General features: G+C 43.3%; 1 protein-coding gene across 3 annotated transcripts in view; it reads right to left on the reverse strand.

Annotated features, from left to right (window-relative positions):
* Positions 1-22963, reverse strand: part of ADAMTS17 (ADAM metallopeptidase with thrombospondin type 1 motif 17) — a 165392-nt gene that overhangs the window by 74711 nt on the left and 67718 nt on the right. For all 3 annotated transcript variants that reach the window (XM_085588932.1, XM_021552577.4, XM_085588933.1), the window contains exons 9-10: positions 4710-4850; positions 3296-3446 (exon numbers count right to left, since the gene is read on the reverse strand). In XM_085588932.1, coding sequence (XP_085445058.1) covers positions 3296-3446; positions 4710-4850 — 292 coding nt within the window. The remainder of the gene's footprint in view (positions 1-3295; positions 3447-4709; positions 4851-22963) is intronic.

Genomic DNA, 22963 nt, shown 5'->3' on the forward strand with positions numbered 1-22963 from the left:
GTGGGCCAAAGCTCTCCCAACACTGCAGCTTCCCAGCTGGAGGCAGGCAGCATGCCTGGCATGGCAGAGCACACTGGTACAGCCTGCAAGATAAGCACTCGCAGGGATCAGACAGTGCCTGACATTTGCAATGGGAAAGATGAACAGAAAGCACCATGGCAAAACACTTTGATCCCTTGCATATTCCAGGAGAAAATTCTGTAACTTGGATATGAAGGAGGATCTAGTGAAGGGTCTTGAGAGATTCATTAATCACAGAACCATAGAATGGGTTGGGTTGGAAGGAACCTTAAAGTTCATCCAGTTCCAACCCCCTGCCATGGGCACCTTCCACTATCCCAGGCTGCTCCAAGCCCTGTCCAGCCTGGCCTTGGACATTTGTTCCCTATTCCAACAGGAGCCCAGGCTAAAAGCCTGATTCACAGCTTCATAAAGAGGTGACACGCACTAGAAAATCATACCCAATATTGAGGTTATAGAACCACATCCTGATTATACATCTTGGAGGTCACAGATTACAACAGACTATCATAAACTAATTTTTTAGTATATTAAAATGTAGAAGGAAAGGAGAAAGGAATGTAGAGGTTTGGTGTATGTAAAGCTGAGCCTTGCTCATATGTTTTAATTTCTGTTCTGTAAATTTGGAGAAGAACAGCTGCAGGATAGCTGGTTTGGCAAACAGAGAGCTACAGTTTTGTTCTGAGGCATCTGAGTTATCCTTAAAAACAAAATGGAAGAAGAATTTTTGGGATGCAATCTCAAATATTCATATATATGGGCGAATATTCATGGATTAACTATCTTGTTGGACTGGTGTGGGAGGCCCAGCCACTGCCAAGTATTGAGGGACTTGATTCCCTGTGAAAGCAAAGATCACATTCCTTCAAAAAATTGGACTTTGATGCTACTAAAGGAGAGCTCTTACTGCACAGAAATTTTCTGCAGTTTCTCAAAAATGTTGAAATTTTGGAATTATCTAACCTCTCAAGTTTGTTCTAAACCAAACTGCATGGCATTTTTGAATGTAGGGCCTCTAGTTTGCCTGATATAATTATGTAGCCCAACTATCTCCAAAGAAATATTGTAATATAACTCTCTTATTATATAAGAAAATAGGCAGCAGACACATGTAATCATAAAAAGATTGAGAAGGCTCATTTCCTGAAGTTTATTTCCTTTTTGTAACAAATATTTACTGTCAAATGTTTATTGCTTTTACATTTGGATTTTTTTAATACTTTATTGAATTAAAAATACCACATTACCATTGGCTAAAAGAGGAGACAGCTGTATTTGCCAATAATTTCTACAGCTAATGCCAGTGACCAGTGCCAATTTTTTTTTTGGTTCATATTTTTGTAGACAGCTTTGAGACTTATGATACAAGTATTCTGCAGATGAGGCCTGAGAAACACAAAGGTGAAAAGAACACAAACTTCAGAGGTTTAAAAATCAAAAGTGATTATTTCCTCTAAAGAATTTCCTTTCCCTGCCATCAAACCCCAATTCAGAGTAGCATAACAGGATGTAAACAAATGTTTAAACTAATGGCATGTGGCACAACTGATCCACAGCTTCACAGGTGAATGCTAATTCTTACTGCACAACTGCAACAGAAATAATTCTAAATAAGGGACTGCAAATTAGTTTTTATCTCCTGAAGTTCTACCAGGCTTTTCATTAGGAAGCACTAATGTCCTCACAAAATATGCTTCTCTTTTGGGAGAAAGGAGAGATGGAGAAAAAGAGCACATTTTTTATTGTGTTCTAATGTCAAATAATTAGACTGGTGGAAAATCTTGGGAGCTATAAACACCTTCTGCCTGTATCTCACAGAGAATGGTGCCCCTTGACACATTATTCTGGCAAACAACAAGTCCCTGAAGCAGTTCCAGACTGGACATGCAACTCCTGTGTGAGAAAGGCTGACCACCTACCAGCGGGCTGACATTCTCATCAGGCACTGGAATACCCAGAAACAAAATGGATTTTTATCACAACAAGGGAAATAGCAAAAATCTCTTCCAAGAGCAGTCCAGCTGGGTGACACCCACACAAGTGGAAGAACTTGAGTCATGCTGGGTAGATCTGAGGTTTTCTTTACAGGTCTATATTCTAACACTTTGCTTCCAGTACAGTAGTCCTGGTGGTCTGCATTTTCTTGATGGAGCTGGGAAATACAACCTGTCCAGATTCTTTTCCTATTGTTTTATATTAGCTAGTTTCCAAGTCCAAAATAAATAAAAAAGCTAATGCGAAACTAAGAGCATTTTCCCAGGACTTGCATGTGTTCCACAGTTTTAGTAATTTAGCATTTAGAAACATCAGTTATCTCAGATTATTATTTTCTTTCTTAACACTGATTTAAGATCCCAAGCTTGTTCAGAGTGGGAATGAGGGACAATTGAAAAACACAAGTGGTCAGTTATTAAAAGCAAGAAACCTGTCTGCTTCTTGCCTGTCTGTAGAGGAGGGGGTGCTGCCAGCTGGTCCTGGTGACCCAACAGAGCTTCATGACTTTTTTTTGGATATCTCCAAGGCCACACTGGAAGCAGGCACTACCCCACTCCCTGTCTAAAGCGGGGGATAAGATCTGCTCAGAATTAAAAGATCTGATTATGTGTAAGAACTTATGAAAAGTTTGGCTGTCTAAATTCTAGAGGATGAGTCCAATAGCCTCATCTCAAGCACAATCTACTTCTAGAGACAGCAACAAGTAAAGTTTCCATTTTGCCAACCAACTCCCTGATACCCCACTCTGCACCCAAATCCTGATTAAACAACATGTTGCTTAGAAAACACACAGGATTCTACATAGAATTCAGTAAGGCCTCATGAAACAAGCAGACATCTATATTTCCTCAGCAGAGAGTTAAGAGTCAGCTCCTGTAAACACTGCAGAGGTCTGAAGGTGAAGTCTGTGAACACCCAGCCAGCCATCTAAGCTGACTCTCTGGAAGTAGCCAAACACTCTTGTGAGGAGAGACATTCACCTCAGCTGAACTTCCAGGAAAACAATCTCTACAGAGCATTTCAGCAAAACAATCCCAAAAGGGAACAAAGTGCAAACACCAGTTTTTCTGAGTCTGCTCTGGGAGATTACCAAGGGCAGTGTGGGGAAAGGAGGATGAGGTCTAAGCAGGAGCTGCTGACACGGAGCTCGAGGCCGTGGGATTTTCCACCAGCAGCGCTGAAACTGAGGGGAATACAGACTCCTTTTCTCTTCCCCAGGGCTTGACAGCTTTATTTCCACTTCCCACCTTGTTTCCAGAGACAACCCACGAGCTCTTACCTCCATGTTCTTGCAGAAGGTGGCGTTGGTGCCAAAAAGGATCTGGCACTGCTCGTCGGCGCTGTAGTGCATCCCCGGCAGCTTGTGAGGGAGCCGCACGGAATATTGGCTCCGGGGGTCTGTCAGCAGCAGGCAGGTGCTCACCTTGGACCTGGGCAGGCAGGAAAAATGCCCTTTAGGGAAAGCCCCTCAGGGGATTTTCCCTGGAAGTCTTCTGAATCATTGAGAGCTATGGATAGAAAGGGCCTTGGGAAGTCACCCATGGTCCCAGGCCTCAAGGCAGGACCGACGACATTCACAACATTCTGGGCTAAACATCTGTCTAAACCAACATTCACAACATTCTGGGCTAAACATCTGTCTAAACCAACATTCACAACATTCTGGGTTAAACCGTTCCTAGAAATCTGAAGGAGACTCAATTTGGCCCTCAGGCAATCCAGCCCAAAGCTTCACTCTCTTGAAATGACAGCTAGAAAGTCTTCCATCGTCTCTCACCTCAATCCCCCCCAGCTGAATTCTGAGCCCTTGACATTTTTTCTTATCCAACACAGGCATAAAAAGATTCTTCTCTTTGCCTTCACAACAATCTTTTATAAATTGGAATATCATTGTCATATCAGGGGCCAGATGCAACCAGATGAGTTCAGATGCAATTTCTTTTTCTAATTCATGCCTTTAATATGGCATTAAAAATCACATTTTCTTTCATTATTTTCATTTCTTTCCTACCTTTAACCCCCAGAGTGGGAAATTTTCCATGCTGAACCCACTCCTAGCACAAAGCACTGTGCCAGGCACTGTTTGTCAGAGAGCTGCAATGTAAGTTTAATATTAGAACTGCAGAGTTCAGACAATTCCAGTGCTTCCTGTAGTACATGAGATTTAACAAGAGAGGACAGAAATCCTTCCTGAACAACTGAATATAATGAGTTAAAACATGGATGCAGTGGGGAAGAACTTTATAGTGAACTGTTTTAGACCAACACTCATTAAGGCGTGAAAAAACACATCAGAATGGCCTCCAGGCAAAGTCAAGTTTCAATAAAATAAAAGCTATTTAATAACAAGACAATAAAAGCCATGGCATAAAGCTGCAGCATCTTTAAGCAGAGATTTCTGCAAGCCACCTACACAAAGATTTCTGTAATTGCAAAATTGAAAGGCATTTTCTGTAAAAAAAGATGATATGGGATTTTTTTTTTAAGATGTTATCAGCACATTGACAACTGCAAATAATTCTTCTGCCTCTCTTCAATCCTCAGTTTCAAGGTGCTATTGCAATGGAGACAGATTCAAATTTGCATACCCTAATGTACAGTTCTTTAAAAGGAAAATCATTACTACTTTCACTTTAAAGCAAAAGAGTGGATTCTTGCCTGGTAGGATTTTTGACACTCAGCACAATCCTTACTTTAGGAAGTTTTCCAGGTCGTCTCGGCTGCACGAAGACCAGGAAAGGTCGCTTGGGTTCCTGCCCTTCACCCATTCTCCAGACATGATGTGAGACCTCCCAGCACAAGGCTGATGATCATCATCGTGGCTCATCCCCATGCTGTTGGATTAGAACAATAGAAGAGAAAAAAAATCTATCAAGTTATGATGTGGGTTTCTCATTTCCCACTGCCCTCAGCAATGACACTCTCAGCAATTAACAGCTGGACAACAGGCTGCACATACACCACACAATCTGCCATGCACTGCCCTGGGCACCTGTTAAATAAATGAACTAGAGGTTCCTTTCATTTATCCATTGCTTTAATTTCACAAAGTATTTGGTATTTGTGTGTTTGAAACTTTTAAATGTGCTTCTTATGGACCTTCCTCCCAGGGTTTATGAGAAGTGAATCTGGAGAAGTGATGTCGTTCAGAGAAGGGTATCTGCTGGAATATTTACTGAAAATTTTGGACTGCTTTGCCAAATCTAGTGGATAGGATCCCTACAATTACAGTGAGAGAATGATCTAGAGATAGGCCTACTTTGTTCTTGCATCAGTGTGAATTTGGAATATACTGTTAGGTAAAACATTTTTCTAAATTAGTGGTATTGTACAATCATCTAACTTTGAGGCTGATCCTTTTTTGAGTGGTGGGTTGGATCAGATGATCTCTGGTGGCCCTTCTGACCTAAATTAGGCTCTCACTCTGTAATAGCAGTTTTTTTACTGGAGCCTGAGGCAAAGCCAAGCCCCATTTCTGCAAGCACTGTCCAAACAAGCACCAAGACTGCCCCATGCCCATCTCAGCAAGGACAGAATGGGACCTACTCAGCAAAACAAACCATCTAAACAAACAGCAGATTGTGCTGTATAAACACATAGAGGAATTCAAACACATTCAGTGAGGATTTGCAAAAGTACTTAGAAACAGAAATGTGTTACTTCAACTCCAATTAGAGGAGTCTCCACCATTGGACTGCTACAGCAGGTGCAGGTTCAGGTTCAGAATAATTCCCTGTTGCCATTTACAAGAAGGTGAGATTCTGCTGCAGGTAAAACTTTGTGAACAGGAAAAAATGGTGTGACCAAGGTCGCCTGCTACACTCAGTCCTACACTCAGCCCATCACAACAACCTGCCTGGCAATGAAAGTGAGTTAAGGATTTTCCGTCCTACTTCAAAATGAACATGAAAATCCTTTCTCAGAATCACACAGAGTAATAACTCCTTAAAAAAGTACATTCCTCCTTCAATTCCAAAGTTAAATGGAAAATGACTTTCAGAAGAAAGGTGCTTTCTATGGCCAGTGTCACCTTCCAGTAAAACATCACAAATTTGGGGCTGAAAATACAGAATTCACTGGGTTTCCAGCTGGCTGGCTGGAGCAAGCCAGGAGCAGTCCCTTTAAATATGCACTGTTTAATCCATGCTATTTCCCTACAAATCTGAGGCTCCTGTTTGCTTTCTGACTGTGCTCTTGGCTTTGCTTCTCCCAGTCGTGGGACTTGACTGTTCAGAGCCCAAACACGACATCCATTTCTAGTAGCAATGAACCAAAACCCACATCAGCACTTTGATAATTATGGCTTAGATTGAACCACCATCTCTGCTATTTTTAGCTTATAGTGAAGATTATATGGTGGAGTCTATTATTTTAGGTTTATCTCCAGGGACATTATTATTATTTCTAGCAAAACTACATTGAATGTAATTTTTAGACTCAGAAGTTCATAGTTATTCTTGTTTTTAAACCTTTGTGGTTTTTGAACACTGCAGAAACATTAACATCAAGCACATTTTGTTTGATGCACGCAGGAATAATCTAACAGTCTATTAGTAACTCTAACTTCAAAACAGTAGAGTGAAATTCCTGCTCCACTGAAGTGAATGGGAGTTTTGCCATTGACTTCAATGGAGCCTGGGTTTCACTCCAAATATTTTACCCGTGTTGTTTCTACACACAGAGAAAACTCCTCACATGAAAGGATGCTAGGATGAAAGTTCTAGCAGTATTTCTCCAATGCAAATAAGCCCATCTAAAGACTGTGCTCCTAAAAGTCAGGAAAGGAAGGGCTCAGCACCATGAAGCAAGGGATGTGAACTTGTCAGGAATCTTCCAGAACAAAGTTTGCCCCAAAATGCCAGTTTGAAGGCTCATGGGCATGCAGCAATCCTGTTAACTTTTCTAAGGGAGACCAGGCAGGTTTCCAAGGTTTCTTGCAGCTTGTCTGCCTTGTGACTGCCACAGTGCTGAGACTCAAAGCTGGGTCCTATTTGGGTTTCTACTCTGTTTCTGTGGAATGGGATCTGGCAGCCCCCTGAATGCTCTCCTGGTCAGCACATCAGGTCTTCCATCTCAAAAGCTGAAAGCAAATCATCTTCCTGACTTTGCAAGTGCTTTAGGATCCCTGATTTTATCCCTTCCAGAATAGACTAGTGTTTAGTCTAGGGTTTTTAATTAAGAAATGCTTTAGCTTTCTGATTAAGTTCAATTATTTTTTGTCAAAAATGTTGAAAGTGAGGTTTTGTTGGAAAAAAACAAGCGTAGCACTTACTAATTAGTACATTTCTGTCATTAACTTTATTTTAAACCTGATCTCATGAAAGATGTCTTGCTTAAGACAAATGCTGAGGCTGCCAGTCTTTACTCAGCTTTTATTTGCAGGGGGTTTGAGACAGATAAAATGTAATCTCTATAAAGAATTAATCAGAACTCACAAAGCTGTTATTTACAGGCTTCTTCTGAAATTCATTCAATTCTTACATGTGTGGTAATCTACCCATTTCTGAATAATTCCTGTTTTCTTAACAGAAATTCTTTTAAAAGTCACAAGCATAAAGAAATTGAGCCTGAAAGGAATGCTTTTATTGGTATAAAGCAAAAGAGCTTTGCCAGTTTATTTTAGTTTGGGATCTGGCCTCAAGGTACACAGGCAACCCTTCCTGGCCTCTCAGTGATGAGTTTCTGGTAGAATGAAACCAGCAACACCTTTGGAGCCTGTTTTAATTGGCAATGCAGAACTTTTCTCAGCATCTACTTTACTTTACAATGACTCACTTGAGAAACTGATTAAATGACCTGCAGGACTAAGGCATACCCTAGTATGCTAACACATTCTTTTCTGAAGTTCAAGGGTCCCCAGCTACATCAAAGGGACCAGGTTTTCCTAAACAAGCAGTAAATGCAATGCCATGCTGATTCTTTTCACTAATGAACAGTCCCTCTCCTTTTAACAGAAAAAAAAAAAATGGGACACAGCAGTGTGTGTTTGTACTAAACACCAGTGCAAACTGAATCAATAGTTTACATTTCATTTGTGACCATCTAATCTTACCTGCTATTCAGAATTCACGTGGGATTAGAAGCAGGTAATCAGTCTGTTGAAATATTCTGCCTTGGGAAGTTCTATTCTTACATGAACTGATCTTGAACAAAGAGTTGATAAGAAAAGCTCTTAGATTAGAAGTAGCAATGTCAAAATGTCACTGCACTGCCCTGTGTGCTCCCTGAGACATAAATGTCCATTTTATCAGAAGCCACAAACAGATGCTGCCTGTTAGTCTTTACAAAGCCAGCAGAGCCATTATGGATGAGCAGGACTCAGTTTCCCTTTGTGCTGTTTACCACCACAGTCACTTTTCCATCCCAAGCCCACAGGAAACTTCAGCCTTTCAGCTCATCGCAGTCTCCTCCTAAAGACAATGAGATTCCACAAAGGCAAGCAAGGACAGCTCAGACTGTCAGCTCTTCAACTGCTTTCATTCAGTGTTTACTCAGAGTAGGCACCCTGGGATTCTGGTTTCACACTCCAGCTTCTTTCCTAAGATAAATAATGCATTGCTTACCAGCCAGACACCACGGCCTCACTGGAGGAGTCCTGCAGCACATTTACTGTGGCTCACCATGTGTGAGGCCAGAAACAAGCTGACTGACCAGTGTGAGCCCTGTTAACATAATCACAGCAAGGCAAATCTGATCAGGAGTCACAGGGAGGCAGCAGCAACAGATCTCTTTGATGCAGTTTTTTTGGAGAGCAAGGCTTTAAAGTAGCATTGCTATGAATAAAAAATAGCATGCAGTCTCTGGGAGCTCTGGCCTCCCTGAAGCCAGTGCAGCAATCAGAACTGGGTCAGGATGCCAGAACTGCACTCTGGGCCTGAGCTAGCCAATTTCTTGTGTAATTCTTTTAAGTTAAACTCAATTATAAGCCCTCTGTTTTCCCACAGCAATGCTGAACGAATGCACTTGCTTTCTTTGTTTGGGTCATTCGTGGAGTTTCTCCTCTAGACAGTTAATGTAACTAAACTGCTCTGTTTACCCTTGGTGTGTTTTCCAGTGTTTCCTGTTTTTCTTCACAAACCTGAGCCAAAGTGCACCAAAGCTTGTAGAAAGCCTCCTACTGCATCCAATGCACTGCTGCACCTCAATGTTCTTGAGTCATGTACAAAAATCTTCACCAGCACCACTATGACTATCAATAAAAATCCCAAATGTGAGTTAGAAGATAATGCCAAGGGCTGGGAGAAACTGATTTAGGAGATGCTTGAAAAATCTTTTCAACAGCTGCAACTCTGGCTGGTAAGAGACAACTGGACAAATCCCCAGGACTGTAATCATTCACTCTCCCTTATCAGGGAGACACATGAAGCTGGGACAAGAGGCAAGTTTGATAGAAAATAGCAGCAGCAGCAGCACTTTTCTTCAGAAAAAGGGTAGCAACTGAAAGAAAGAAAAATTAAGAAGGGAAGCCTGAAAAAAAGACACCCATGAGGAAATGCTATGAAGTAAGACTACCTCTATCACCTCCTTCTGAAAGGCAAACCATTCCATTTGCCTACAAATCACTCAGCTTGAGTCAAATGCTGGATCACTTTAGAAACTCATGGCTATCAAGGCTACCCAAGGTGTCCTGGCTGTCACCTCAGCTGCTTATTAAACAGGCATGACAAACAATTGATTGCTCTCCACACAACTGCACTTACCTCAGCCACCACTTCTCCAAAGGGCAGCTGCCAAGAAGGAAATGAGGACAGTGGGCTGTCTCTCACTCCCACAGACAGAAATCCAAAGGAGCCTTTCCAAAGAACCAACTCACTAAGAGCTGTAACTGTGTAAGCTCAGCAACACATTAAATAGGAAGAGTTCCTTGGGGCCAGTCCTGCAGAGAATTGAGTAAAGAGGCCATGACAGCTGCATCCCAAACACAGGGGGGACAGGAGAAGGCACAGGTATCTCATGCTCCAAGTGAAAAGTTCAGTGGACCACAAAGTTTTTTACATTTTTAGTTGATACTTGATTGCTGGGCAGCGTGTTTTCTCAACCTGTAACATGGCTTATCCTGCAGATGTTCTCCTAAAGGCTTTGTTTCTGCAAGGGAACATTGCTATGAGCTAGGCAGTACCAGCCTTACACTCCACCACTGACCTTCTCAGAAGAGAATATGAGAGAAGTCATTCCCTGTGACCCAGCTTGCCGTGACTCACCCACAAGTAATCCAGCATCAAATGCAGAGCCAGGACTAAGCACAAGATTTCTTTCTAAAGCCCACTGGGGAAAAATAAATGGAAAAGGAGGGCAGACTGGACAACATCCTCACAGAGTGGGAGACGTAAGGGAGAAGGGGAGCTGTAATTACCTGCTCTGGCATGTCAGCGTGGGCAGGATGACAGTGCCCCCACAGGGGGACAGCTATTTAGACAAGCACAAATGCCATCTGTTTTTTCATATGAAGGACAAAATCCCTCCCCTTCCCACCTCCTATCAGGTCTCAGTGAAGGTTTGAGAAGGGAATCCCATCTCTGCAGTGCATCCAATGTCAAGCACAGAGAAAGATGCTGGCATGGAAGAAGGTTACACAGGGTGTGTGGCTGGCAGCTGAGAACATTAAACATGGCCATTAAACTCAAATCCAAACAGGTCACTAAGCAGAGGGTGCACACCAACAGCTCCTGCCTTAGGCTGGCTTTGAATCAGGAGTGGGAGACCCCACATCATCCAGCCTGTGAGCTGTCCACTCCCAAATTGAGTTCAACGTTAGGAATTTTTATTAACATTTGAAATTGAAGCTGCATCACTGGAAAGATGCCTACTTCTGAACTGGTTCAACATGTTTAACATTTCAATATAAAATTCTGATCATCTTGCAAGTTATGAGGTTTCCATCCAGTTGAGAATAAAGACATAACATAGGAAGGAGTGAAGCAGGGGTGCTCATTTGAGCTGGAATTGTAGTAGGAGCTGCAGTGCAAAGTGAGGACAGTAACTTCGAGAGGGTGATGCAGGAAGGTGATGCCTCTAAGAGAGGCAGAGACAGCCAGAGATGTCAGAGGGGGCCAAGGGAGGCTTGGACAAACTAACAAATCCTGTGAAAATGCTGAGGTGAGCTGAGCTCTCACTGAGGGAGGAGGCAAGGAAACATCTTGTGCAACCTTCCTACAAAACCAGTGGCCACTGAGGCCATTGGCTTAATGGAAACCAGGTTTTTTCACCCTCTTCTTTCAAACATGTAAACACTGTTTCTTAAATATGCTTTGAATATTCCAGAAACTGTCAGAAACACTTTGGGGAGCAGTAATGAAGAGAGGGAGATGATCCTACTTAAAGCATTTGAAGTAACCAAGGCTGGTCATTGTGTACACAGCTAGAACAGGGGTTATCTAGAACAGGGGTGCTCAGGATGGGTGCTGTACTTTTGGGGCTCTTTTAATCAGGGAAGTCAACATTTAAAGGGAGCCATGACTACTGGACTCTTGTTTTCATAACCAAGTTTATGTCACTCTCCAATAATGAAGTAACCAGATATTTTATATGGTTATCTACTCATCAAGCAGCCAAGAAGTCAACAACAGTGAGTGAGAACACACGAACGCCTATGGTGAATAACAGTGTGGAAAGCTGTGGTTTGTTCAGCTGCATGACAGATCCAGCCCTTTATGATATGGTTTTCATTTAAAAGGAATTAGCTCTTTTGCCTTGGAATCTGGAAGGCAGCAAAGTAAGAGCTTAGGCCACAAGGGACAGAGAGCACATGAGAGTGACATGGCAGGGACAGAAAACACAAGACAGACATGGCAGGGACAGAGAGCACATGAGTGACATACCAGGCACACCCACTCTGGCCTTGCACTCAAAAGCTCACCAGTATAAACACCAGACCTTTACATGGTTTGACCAAAGCCTGACCAAGGCCATGAAGAACAGGGTGAATCATCTTAGGATCCTCTCCCCAGCAACATCACATGCTCACATTATTGACTCCTTTCTCCAGCAGACATTTGCTAATGGGATTCTCTCTGAGCAGTCCTTGCTGCTCTATGGAGTGGGTGATTCACAGCAGGACAGGCACTGCCTGATGCATTCCAGCATCTTTGGTGAGATGAAGGAATCCAGCTGCAAAACAACTGAATATCCACCATTCCAAGGGCCTCTCTCCACTGCTTCTGATTTCTAGGATGTGGCCCCTGCATATCAACCTTTTCCTGAGAAAAGCTTCACAGCTTCTTCCAAGAGCTGGCAGGTTCTGAGGCAACAGGGGCAGAAAAAGGAATGCTCCACCAAATACAAAGTCCTACAAAATGCTAAAGTTGATCAATATATATGCAAATAAATTTGACAGAAACTCAGCATTGAAGAGGTAGCATTACTTCAGGAAAACACCCTTCTACCTTCTGATATCAACACTCCCTCCTTTCCAAGATCTGTTTAGCATATTACATGAATCTTTCCTGTCTCCTTCCTTAAAGCACTATCCCAATCTCCATGCAGGCATCCAACCACATGCTGAGCATTTCTACACCCTCACACGTTCTTTCATACCTGCCAACAACACACAGCAGATTTCTGACACAACAGCATCAGCAGGAGTCAAGGGTTGCTTTATTTCCTTCAGTCAATCCCTGTTGAGGAGCTGAATATAAATATATCCAAAAGCACTCACTGTACAACATGGATCAGTGGCTCTCCACAGGAATCACTTGTCTCACTCTGGCTGTTTGTCATGATCACAGCTGAGCTGTGACCCTAAAGTAAGAATAAATTTCTCTGAGGACGCTTCCATGAAAATGTTTGCACTAAGCTGTTTCCTTGCCCTCCAAGAGATTAAATCCACTTCTTGGACATACAAAATTCTTCCTTTCTCACTTGCTTCAATCTGGTTTCAGACCACAGAGAACTGCTGCAGAAGGAGCACAATGACTATGAATGAACCAGGGGTGGGCAGAGACGGACTGCTCATTGCACAGAGGCTGCTGTGCTCCATCTGTAGCTCCTTGTTTTTGGAAAGCACCCCGGGGCACAGCAGAAGGAACAAGCTGAAGGATAACAAGCTGTTTGCTTTCAGCACTGCCTGAAGTGGGTGAGAACGAGTCCTCTGAAAAATGTGACATGCATTTCCTCAGAAGATGAAAAGGGAATATAAATTGTAGGGTGGAAAAAAGACCAAACTCCGGGATAGCTGGGTGGGATTTCCCACCCAGGAGGGAAGAGAGACAAAAGCCCAGTGAGCACTGACAGCCCTGTCACTCAGAGTGTCAGAAACCCCAGGGGAAGCTCTGTGTGCAATCACTTTTCCACAACTCCTGTGAAACCATTGAAAGCCTCCAGTCAAGTGCATTAAATGACCAAGTGCCAAACCTGAATGCAGAGCTGCAACACGAGACACCCTTCAAAGAAAAGCAAGGAGGGGGCAGAGATGGTGTGGAATATTTGCCAAATACGTGCAACACTAGTAACCCAGATGTCCCACACTCTGCCCCATCAGGAAGCCACCCACAGGTGAGGGCTGGGGAAGTGGGGCAGCCTGGGGAATGCACTGTAGGAGTCAGGAATGCTGGCTGCCTTCCCCACGCTGGGAGATGAATCCTCCATGCCTGGAGGTGGGAAGGAGGAGATGGCCAACATCAAAAGGTGTGAAATAAATACAATGTATAAATTCTACCAGCATCAAGCATTTTGCAGTCCTCAGACAAGGCAGAGGGTATGTATTTAATAGCTCTCAGAGAAGTAGAAGCCCTTCTCACAGAAATATTTTTCATCTGCTTTTTTGGTATTGTCAATCACTATGGGCTTGCAGATTCAGTGCAAGAAGAAATCCATCCTTATGTGACCCTCTTGCACTGATCCACCAACACAATAGGTGACTGCAGTGGACAGTAACAAAGCTCTGAGCTTGCTTTTGTTTCCAAAAATGAGAAAAACCCACCAGAACTGACTGGGAAAAAAGCTGCACAGGAAACACATGCCCCAATTCTAAAATTTTGTTTCCAACAGTGGTACTCCCATACACCAGCTCCCTAAACTCCTGGGACTTTTCATAATCGTTCAGCTGCTAAAATAATTTATAATACCAGAACCACCTGGCCTTGGCTTTTTGTAAATGATTGTAGAAGTTCAGCAAGCTATCTCAGTTTCACTCATTTTATCAGCAGGGAGAGACTCCATAGCAAACAGGAATGTTGCAAATTATGGCCTGGTATCAAATCTATTTGGCAATGATATGTTCAAACCAATACTGAAGTGAAATTATTTGGGTAGTGGGTGTGCCTGGTTGCCTACAAACCTCAGTGCTAATCAACTCGAGTTTGCTTTCATATTGTCTAAGGAACATGAGGAAAGTAAAGAGCTACTTGAAAAGACACTCTTGCTTTGAATAACTTTCTTGAACATGTTAATGTGAAGAGAAATTACAGAAAAAGAAAAAAGTTTGTTATTTTCAAGAGAAGATACTGTTTTAGAGGGTCTCTAGCTAATAAGAGGTGCAGGGTGTGTGTCACTTAACTGGTGACAGCTTTCTGGAGACGTGTATGAGCTTTTCTTGTGTTCTTCTGCTCATTGTGCTCAGAGGGGCTCCTGCAATCACACATTTGGCAAACCCGGTGAAGTTACTTCAACACACATCATAACCAGCTCAGAAGGAGCTGCAGGTATGGAAGGTAGTACTTAATGTATAAAAAGAAAATATTAATACATTTTATTACGCAAACAAGTAGGCTTTTTCTTTGACTGGAGAAAGCCCTCAGGTCATATCTGAATTAGTACTCGAAATGTATCAGTAACAGTGAAATAATGGAGAAAGAGGTAAAATAAATACACAGTGGAGGTGATACTTCAAATTAAGTGATGCTTGTTCACACAGGCAGGAAAGCTGATGGCAAAGTCCTTACTATAATGCTCCTGTACGAAAATCCAGTTTGCAGCATTTCTTTAAAACTACTAAACGCAGGCAAATCTGCACTTTTATCAAAATTTGACCACTTCTGACCATGGTGACTCATGATGGATCGTAGGGAAGAGTTCTGACTTCTTGGACTACATTTATCCCACATTACACAGCAGGCAGCTTTACTTGAGATAAAGGAGGAACCAGACAGGAAAGAATTCACCCATTGAAAAGTGCTGCTGGTTGTGTTTTCAGGAGGAAGAAAGGAAGCTGTGTTTTTCCTTCGAAGGAAAGACACTTTCCCTAAGTACAGAGACTACCTGAACCAAGAAGCACAAACTGTTTCTAGGGAGCATTTCTTTATTCTGCAGCGTAGTTTTACAATGTGCAATTAAAATGAATATTTAAAAGCTAGATTAGAAAGCTGTCACTTCATTAGCTGTCTCCAGAGTGATGTTGGCAAACAGCAGGGTGGGAGGAAAGGAGCCCAGCAGGGAGCAGGAAGAGCCAGGCAGGATTTGGACTGCCACTAGCAGGTGAGAAACAGCTACCAGAGTGTGGACATGAGAAACTTCTGAGAGGTCAAACTGTCCCAAATGTGGATAAGATGTGGTGTGTAAGATGAGTGTCCCAATGGGCTTTGGAGCACAGAAAGAAGGTACAGTAAAAAATATTCATTTTTAAGGCCCTGAGCTAATTAGAGCCAAGCAGGAAGGAAACTTTTTAAGCGAGAGCAAATCATTACGATCAGATTCTTTGTGCTTTGATTTGTTTTACGTAAGCAAAAGCTGAAAACTGGGGGCTATTCTCTTTTTCATGGAAACTGGGGTTCAAATAAAGATGTAGACAACAAACTCCCTGCTGGGCTGGATCCAGCAATGGAAACAGGCCTGGCATCCAGCATAGGGAGAATTTTGCAAATGGAAAGGGATCACTGAGAACAAAGCAGGCCTGTTTACTTCATTTCTCCAGTAAACTCTTTTTTGCTGAATTTTATTTCCCAACACAACTGTTGGCCAAGAGGCAGCCAACCTTGTTCCACCCTAGCACAGCCTTCCACTGACGTAACAGCTAAAGGGAGCCACATTTTTAGTGGCAACAACATTTCCACTGGCATTGCTGCTGCTGACTTACTACCAAAGGCTTTTCCAAGTGACAGTCTGGGATTTATCACCTTCCCCAGCTCGGGAAGTCATTTTCACCTGGAACCTGTTGAACTCAGCAGACCAGGCAGACAGCACAGGTTACAGGCTATTGGAACCCAACTGCTAGTGGAAAAGTAAATATTTCATCTAGATCCCTGCCCTTGTATAAAAACAAATTATTATTTGGTAAATGGCACTTACAAACTTAATATTTCCTGTGCTGGTGTGCAGTGGGAGGCTGCACAATGGGGGCTTGTACTGTCCCCATGTTTTGGGTCACTGGGTGCACCAGGCTGTTGCCAGCAAAGGCAGTGGAGTATGAAACCAGAACCCTCGTGGCAGGAAGCAGATGCAAGGTTTGCCAAATCATTACGGCCTAGCCACTTAACACAGTTCTGGCTTACTCAGCAGAGTAAGCCTTCAAAAAGAAAGGCAGAGCTGGCAAAGCTACAAAGCTATTGATTGAACAAAAATTGTGTTTCTAAATGGCTGTCGTTCGCCTGTTTGCTGCAGTTTTATTAGGTTAAGCAAAGCTGTACAAGATGCTCAAAAACAAAGAAATTAGAGGGACTGCAAGGGAACGTTGCTTCCCGAGGGATTACACAGAGATCCTTCACAAAGCAGCAAGAAACCCTTGCCCAGAACTAATGTTTGCCACAAGAGTCCAGAAAGCAATGGAATGTGGACATTCCCACGCCCAGTTCCAATGTTATTACATTCCAGTACTGTAAATAAAGTATCAAATTTGGATGGTACGAAGGTGAAACCTTTATAGGTGAATCTCTGTCATGAGATAATCATGACAGAGGGAAGGTACCCTGCTAATGTGTCAGGATTAGCAGGTTCAGTAAATGCACCTGGAAATACCTTGCAGCTTTACATAAAACTAAAAAAAATACACCCTAACTGAGGTTTATCCAGAGCACAGTACTAACAAACCTCTCAATTTCTGCTCCCCAATATTCTTTTTCTCTGTGTGATTTTTGTACCTCATTTTCTTTTTGTTTAAATTTTTCTCTGCGTGATCCCACTGCCATTGCAAAAACAACCTGCCCAGACAAGGTCAATACCACAGGGACCTGCTACTTCTGGGACTCAAAAATTAACTTGCTCAGATGTCCTGTACTGCCTTACAGTGGGCCAAGACACTTTCTGTTTAGTGCTGCTCCACCACTACCTCCTCCCCAAGTCAAATCATCCATGCTGGCAGAAGTCTCCACTGATTGTTTTTTTCATATGTTTAAACCTGTCTTTGATCTCTGCTTCCTTCTGACTAACTTAGGACATGGTTTTCAGAAAGTTATTATCAAGCTCCTAAGGTATATCCATAATAATTTATCTAAAACAGACCTCTCCATGTGTTATCAGAAGTGGAGGAAGCATCTCCTGAAATTTTAGGATATACCTATTCTTTCTCTGAACCAGAACCTGTTATTAAATAACTGCTCTGGTTAGATCATACCACTCTGATGTACAAGCACATATGATGAAATAGGCAGTGTTCCATTATGTCCTTTGGAATTGTATAGAGAAGGACAACTTAAATGTGAAAATATGCTTGCAATTATCTGTGGAAGAAGAATGAAACCTGGGAGGAGGGGAGCACGAAAAGGGAGCCTGGGAACAGGGAGAGAGAGACATTCCTCAACAGATTTACAACACAAATGGCAGAAAATAAAATTAGCAACTCCAGGGTGGGTACGGACCGCTGCCAGCATTTTTGGCTAGCCTCAGGGTATGTCTACACAGCAGCCAGTCCCTCCCAGTACTCCTGGGACTGCAATATACTGGAACAGCTACGTCCTCGTGGGAGATTTCAAGTGGGGATTCCGGCACCAGGAGAACAGAGCTGGGGCAGGCACTGCCTGAATACAACTCTCCAGCTACTCAGGAAGTCCTGGTGCAGCAAAGTCAGAAATACCTGAGCTTGTAAGAATAAAACCTGCACGGGATTGCCTCTGGCTCCAGTGCTCCTTGGGATCCAACTGACCTTGATTTTCCAGCACTCCAAATGCAGAGATGTGAGTTCTGACACAGCATGGTCTGAAGGACCACACAGGGTTTGTGAAGGCACCGAGGGAATCACAGCTCCCCAACACAAGGCAGGATCTACACCCAAACTGCCAGCAGGGTCACTGGAGAGGTTTATCCAGACACTGGACAGGTCCTGGCAGCCACAGGCTACATCCCTGAGCCATCCATAACTGGGTGTTACCCCACAGACACACAGGATGGGCACCTCTTTGCAAAAGATCTCTCTTACAGTAAAATATTAATTCACAGGAGTGAGTAAGATGCTTGTGGGTATGTGTTTAAGTAAAGTCTTTAACTACATGCTGAAATCCTACCCTTGAGTAGATGTTTGACCTAATTTGCAGTACAGAAGGAGCAGAGTTATAACTGAAGTTGTCTGGATAACCCTGAAACTGAGACTTTGGTGCTTCTGCATGTTTGAGTCTACAACCTAAGTAATGTTGGTTTTCATGCCTTTTGGGAGGTATGAAGTAATCTGGGGACACATTGGTGTATTTCTGCAACAGCAACAAAGAAAAATGTTCCACAGAAATTCAGGTCAGGCAGAACCTGCCTGATAAATGTGGGACTAACTCAGAGAAACACAGAAAAGATAAAGAAGCCCAGGTGAAAGATTTTTTTTTTTTTTTAAATAGAGTTAATGTTTAAAATCAGCCAGGACAGAAACTACACGTAGCTGCCTCCACTGGTAGAGCCCTGAGTTCAAGGGTTAGACTGTACTGAGCTGCTCTGAAAAAGAGGGTTGTTGGCATTTTTTCTTTCAAAACAGCTTCTCAGCTCCCATACCCTGCACCTAAATGTCATAACCCCAGGATAAAAGGAGAGAATTCTTAGCAGAGGTCCCTCCATTTCACCATGGCTTCCAGAAGCACTGCCTTTGCCCCAGCACCATGATTTGGCTGTCTGGCTCCAGTGCTGCTGTACTGACTGGAATGGCAGGACAGGCTGATCCAGGAAAAGAAAGAGGTTTCTATCAGCACAGTGTGCGCTCTGCAGCACTACCTGTCTGCACAGATCTGTCACATTTACTGGAGTAGTCCTCAGCGTCCACATGAAACTTTTCATTTTTAAAATGCATTATGATAAATTCTTTATAAATTGTGGGGCAGGGGAGAAGGGGGAAAATTTCCTGCTTGGTTTTCAGGAATCCTGACTAGCTGCACCACAGTGACTGGGTTTGCTGGTGCTAATTGTTACAGGGCATCACTCTGTACCTCTGGGATCTGCTCTGGGACACTCCTCAGCCTGCAATGCTTTCACATTCTGGCACATCTGCATGAATCTCTCTGTTGGGTGCAGAACAACAGATCAGGGAGGCCACTGTTATTCACAAGTCCATCAGCACAAATACCAGGCCACAGAGGGAACATCCAGAGTGCAGAGTGCTCTTCCCTCACCTGCAATACCACAATGCTTGAGACACACCACAAAAGCAGCGAATAATTATGCACCCTGAAGTAATTTTAACCAAGCTACAGCTATCAATACCTAACATCTAAAGCAAATAAGCACAATGGAGAGAAACCTGGCAGTTCCAAACCCTTCTCCTGTCTGATTCCAAGCCCTGAGCTGTTTGGTTTGTGCATTATGGGCTTTTACCTTTGGACTAGTTTTTGTCCTCATCTGTTTCAGCTTCAAGTTTGAGGCCGTGGGGTTTCAAGTTGTTGGCAAGAGACAGCTCCTTGCTTATTGTCAGTTGATTTTAATCCCCTTTCCTAAGGGCATCTGCCCCAGCGTGGCTCCCAGCCACACCACCTCGGGCCATTCCCTCCCTATCCAGACAGTGCCAGGTTCCTCTGGCTCATGAATGGGAATCTTCCCTCCTCACCCAAGCCTGCCCCATTCCACAACAGGAAAGCTGAGGCTGTTGAAAGAAACAGCAATGGCAACAAAGCTGGCATTGTTGTCCTGAAAAACCTCTGGCTGCAGCCCACCCCGCTCGGTGCCGGGATAACGGATACACGGATGAATCCCAGCTTTTGTCTCCAAAAACTTATTGGACTTTTTCTTTGGAGAAGGACTTAAAAATGGTAACAAAGTCACTGCTGTAGGCAAAGAGGGAAGTAGGAGGAGGGGAAGTAGCACTATTTTTCTCCAAGTAGGTTGTTCAGGGTGGTCTTTGGGGTGTGAATCTCAGATCAGCCTCACACTGGTGCAGTTCAGGAGGTGGAGGAGGAGAGAGGCACCAGTCAGGATCCTGGTGACAAAAGCAGGGCACTTTTAGGCTTTCACTAATGGACTTGCCCACAATTCTGAGGAAAGATGAGGGTAAGAAATGTCAGTGTTCATATTATGTTTATAATATGAAGACCTTAGACTGGTACATTTTAAGACTTTAGTGACCACTGTGATCTCTGTGTAGGTCAGGACCCACCCAGCAAACCCTGGATAAAACCCAACAAACCCTGGATAAAACCCAACAAATCCTGGTCACACTCAAGTGTGCTGTTTTAAAAGGCATCCACTGCTGACCCAGCTGACTGAAGGAACAAGGCTTGCTAAGGCTCCTGTCTTATGTGAGGTTTGTGATTTGCAGCCTCAATACACATTCACTGGGCTCCCTGCCTGTTACCTTTCTGTAACAGCAAGACTCTTCTCCTGGATCCTCTGTAGAAAATTTGTATCTAAATACAGATGGATGTTCCCTTTGTGCCCATGGACCAAAACTCTCAGTCCAGACTTGGAGATTTAAATACAAAAGTCACATCCCTCACCCCATCATAACAATTCCACAGGTTAAACCTGAAGATGAACTTTCATCCTTCAACTTTCATAGGACCTATTTCTTCCTAATGGATGTATTTAATGGTGTCTCCATGTTTTCACAGCACAGCTGTCTGAATAGTGTTTTTTGCAGTCAGTCCAAATGACATTAGTGGCAGATTAGGAATCTGACACATCAATTAGTAATCCATTCACTTTTTCCAAAGTCCACATCAGAAACTATCTGTGAATGCCAAAATGGGCTTGTGATCTCCACAGACATTTGTTAGTCTTAAGGAAAGAATAATAAATCTCAGCTTTTCTACACTCATAAGGAAATCAGACTTCAATAAAGCTCAAAATTATGGCTTTCCAAAATTTATATTTTTGCCAATATGGATGTAAGTTTTGATTGGATTTTGTTTTAAATTAAGAAACTTGCACCTAGTTTTCCTCGGTTTTCATTTTTAAAGCTCGTGTCAGCTTCTTTGTGTTCCTGTCTGCAATGGGTTTCCTTACATTTCACTCAAAACCACTAAACTCTGCAAAGAATTCTTCTATTTGCACAAGATGTGCTGAAACATGACTGCTCAGAGCATCTTATTGCAGGCCAACACCAGAAGAAGAAGGCCTGACACCTTGCAATGTCAATTAAAAGATTGCTGTTGGCCTCCAGAAAGGCACCAGACAACTGGTCAGAGGTTGAAATGAGCAGCCAGGCCACTGGTGGGTGACAGCACAGAGGGATGATTTTGTTGCTCAATTGGGGGGTGACAGACGTGGCATTTCCCCCTCTCTGTTTTGATGTGGCAGCACTGGGGGTTGATTAGGCTGCTGGTGGCAAGGCAGAGGGGGCAGAAAGGTTAGCCCCAATGTGTGACAGCGAACTGCAGCTCCTTGTGGAGTGAGAGAACCTGGAACATGTCCCTGAACCCTTGTGGCAGCAAAATCCTCCCAACAGCTTCTACAACCTTCAGCTGGAGCCCTCCTGGCTCCTGTGCCCTCCCAAAACCACATTACCCCAATGCCTTGGGTCCCTAAACTGACCTTTACTGACCCCCACACCCCTCCAGTACTCCTGAAATAGTTTTCCAAGATGAAGGCAAAAAAAAAAAACCAGCAGAGGAAAGACATTGTGGTCTTCCCACCAAAACTGCCCTCAGAAATGAAAATGGAGTTTGCAATTTTCTGCACAGATGGAGAGCCATATCTGAAAGCATTACATCCCCTATTTATGATGGGGATTTTTTTGTAAGGCATTATTGAAGGAAGCTTGTCAGCTCTGCTGAGAAACTTGGCAAACACCAGGGCAGACCAGTCTCACTCTTTCACACAGCTGGATTTTCTGCAGCTCAAGTGTTTTTCCCTCTTGCTCTTGGCCCATCCAAGGATGAGTGCTGAATTTCCCTTAGCATTACCCACAGGTTAATTTGTTATTAAGTTTAGGCTCAGTTTAACATCTTGGCATGCAATCTAAATAAAACCAAAACCAAATGTCCTTCATTTCTGCTGAAACCACCCTCGGTTTGGCTCAGCTGCCTTTGGTGTCACTGGAGGGTGAACAGGAGATTCATTTTTGGTAGGTAACCTAAATATCCTTCACGCAACTTTGAAATACATTGCCATAAAATAATTATTTGTCATGGAATGAGACTGGCCAGAACCTGAACATGCTCCATTGGCTCTGACTTAGCTGTGAAATACTTCTTACTGCAGGAAAGGAAGATACACCAGACACATGAGCTGTAGGAAGGGTGCAGGAAAACCTCAGGCACAACTTCTTACTGCAGGAACAAAGGTGGGATTTCCACCTTACATCCGGAAAGGCTGAAGGAAAGAGTGCTTGAAAACCCCCCAGGCACAGTCCTGCCCCCAGTAAAACTTTGTTCCTGGCCTAATTCTGTACCTTCCACAGCCTAATTGTGACACTGGAACCAGAGTGATGCCAATGGAAAGGGGAAAAAGCTCTTCAGTGTTTTGAGTAAGTGACACTGGGCCTGGAGAGCAGGGAATGTGGAGCTCACCTTTGGCTAACTCATTATCTGCACTAACAGCATGCAGTCGACTCTTCCAGTCAATTTTGTTTTCTTCTGCCCATGGGATATTTACAGGCAGCTTTAAAGAGTCTCCAAAGTCACCTGCAGAAAGCACCCCGTAATCTCATTCTGCAAATTGCTGTCTGACTAGGACT

Source organism: Lonchura striata, chromosome 10 (assembly GCF_050655825.1).
Source record: "Lonchura striata isolate lonStrDom1 chromosome 10, ASM5065582v1, whole genome shotgun sequence".
Taxonomy (NCBI): Eukaryota; Metazoa; Chordata; class Aves; order Passeriformes; family Estrildidae; genus Lonchura; species Lonchura striata.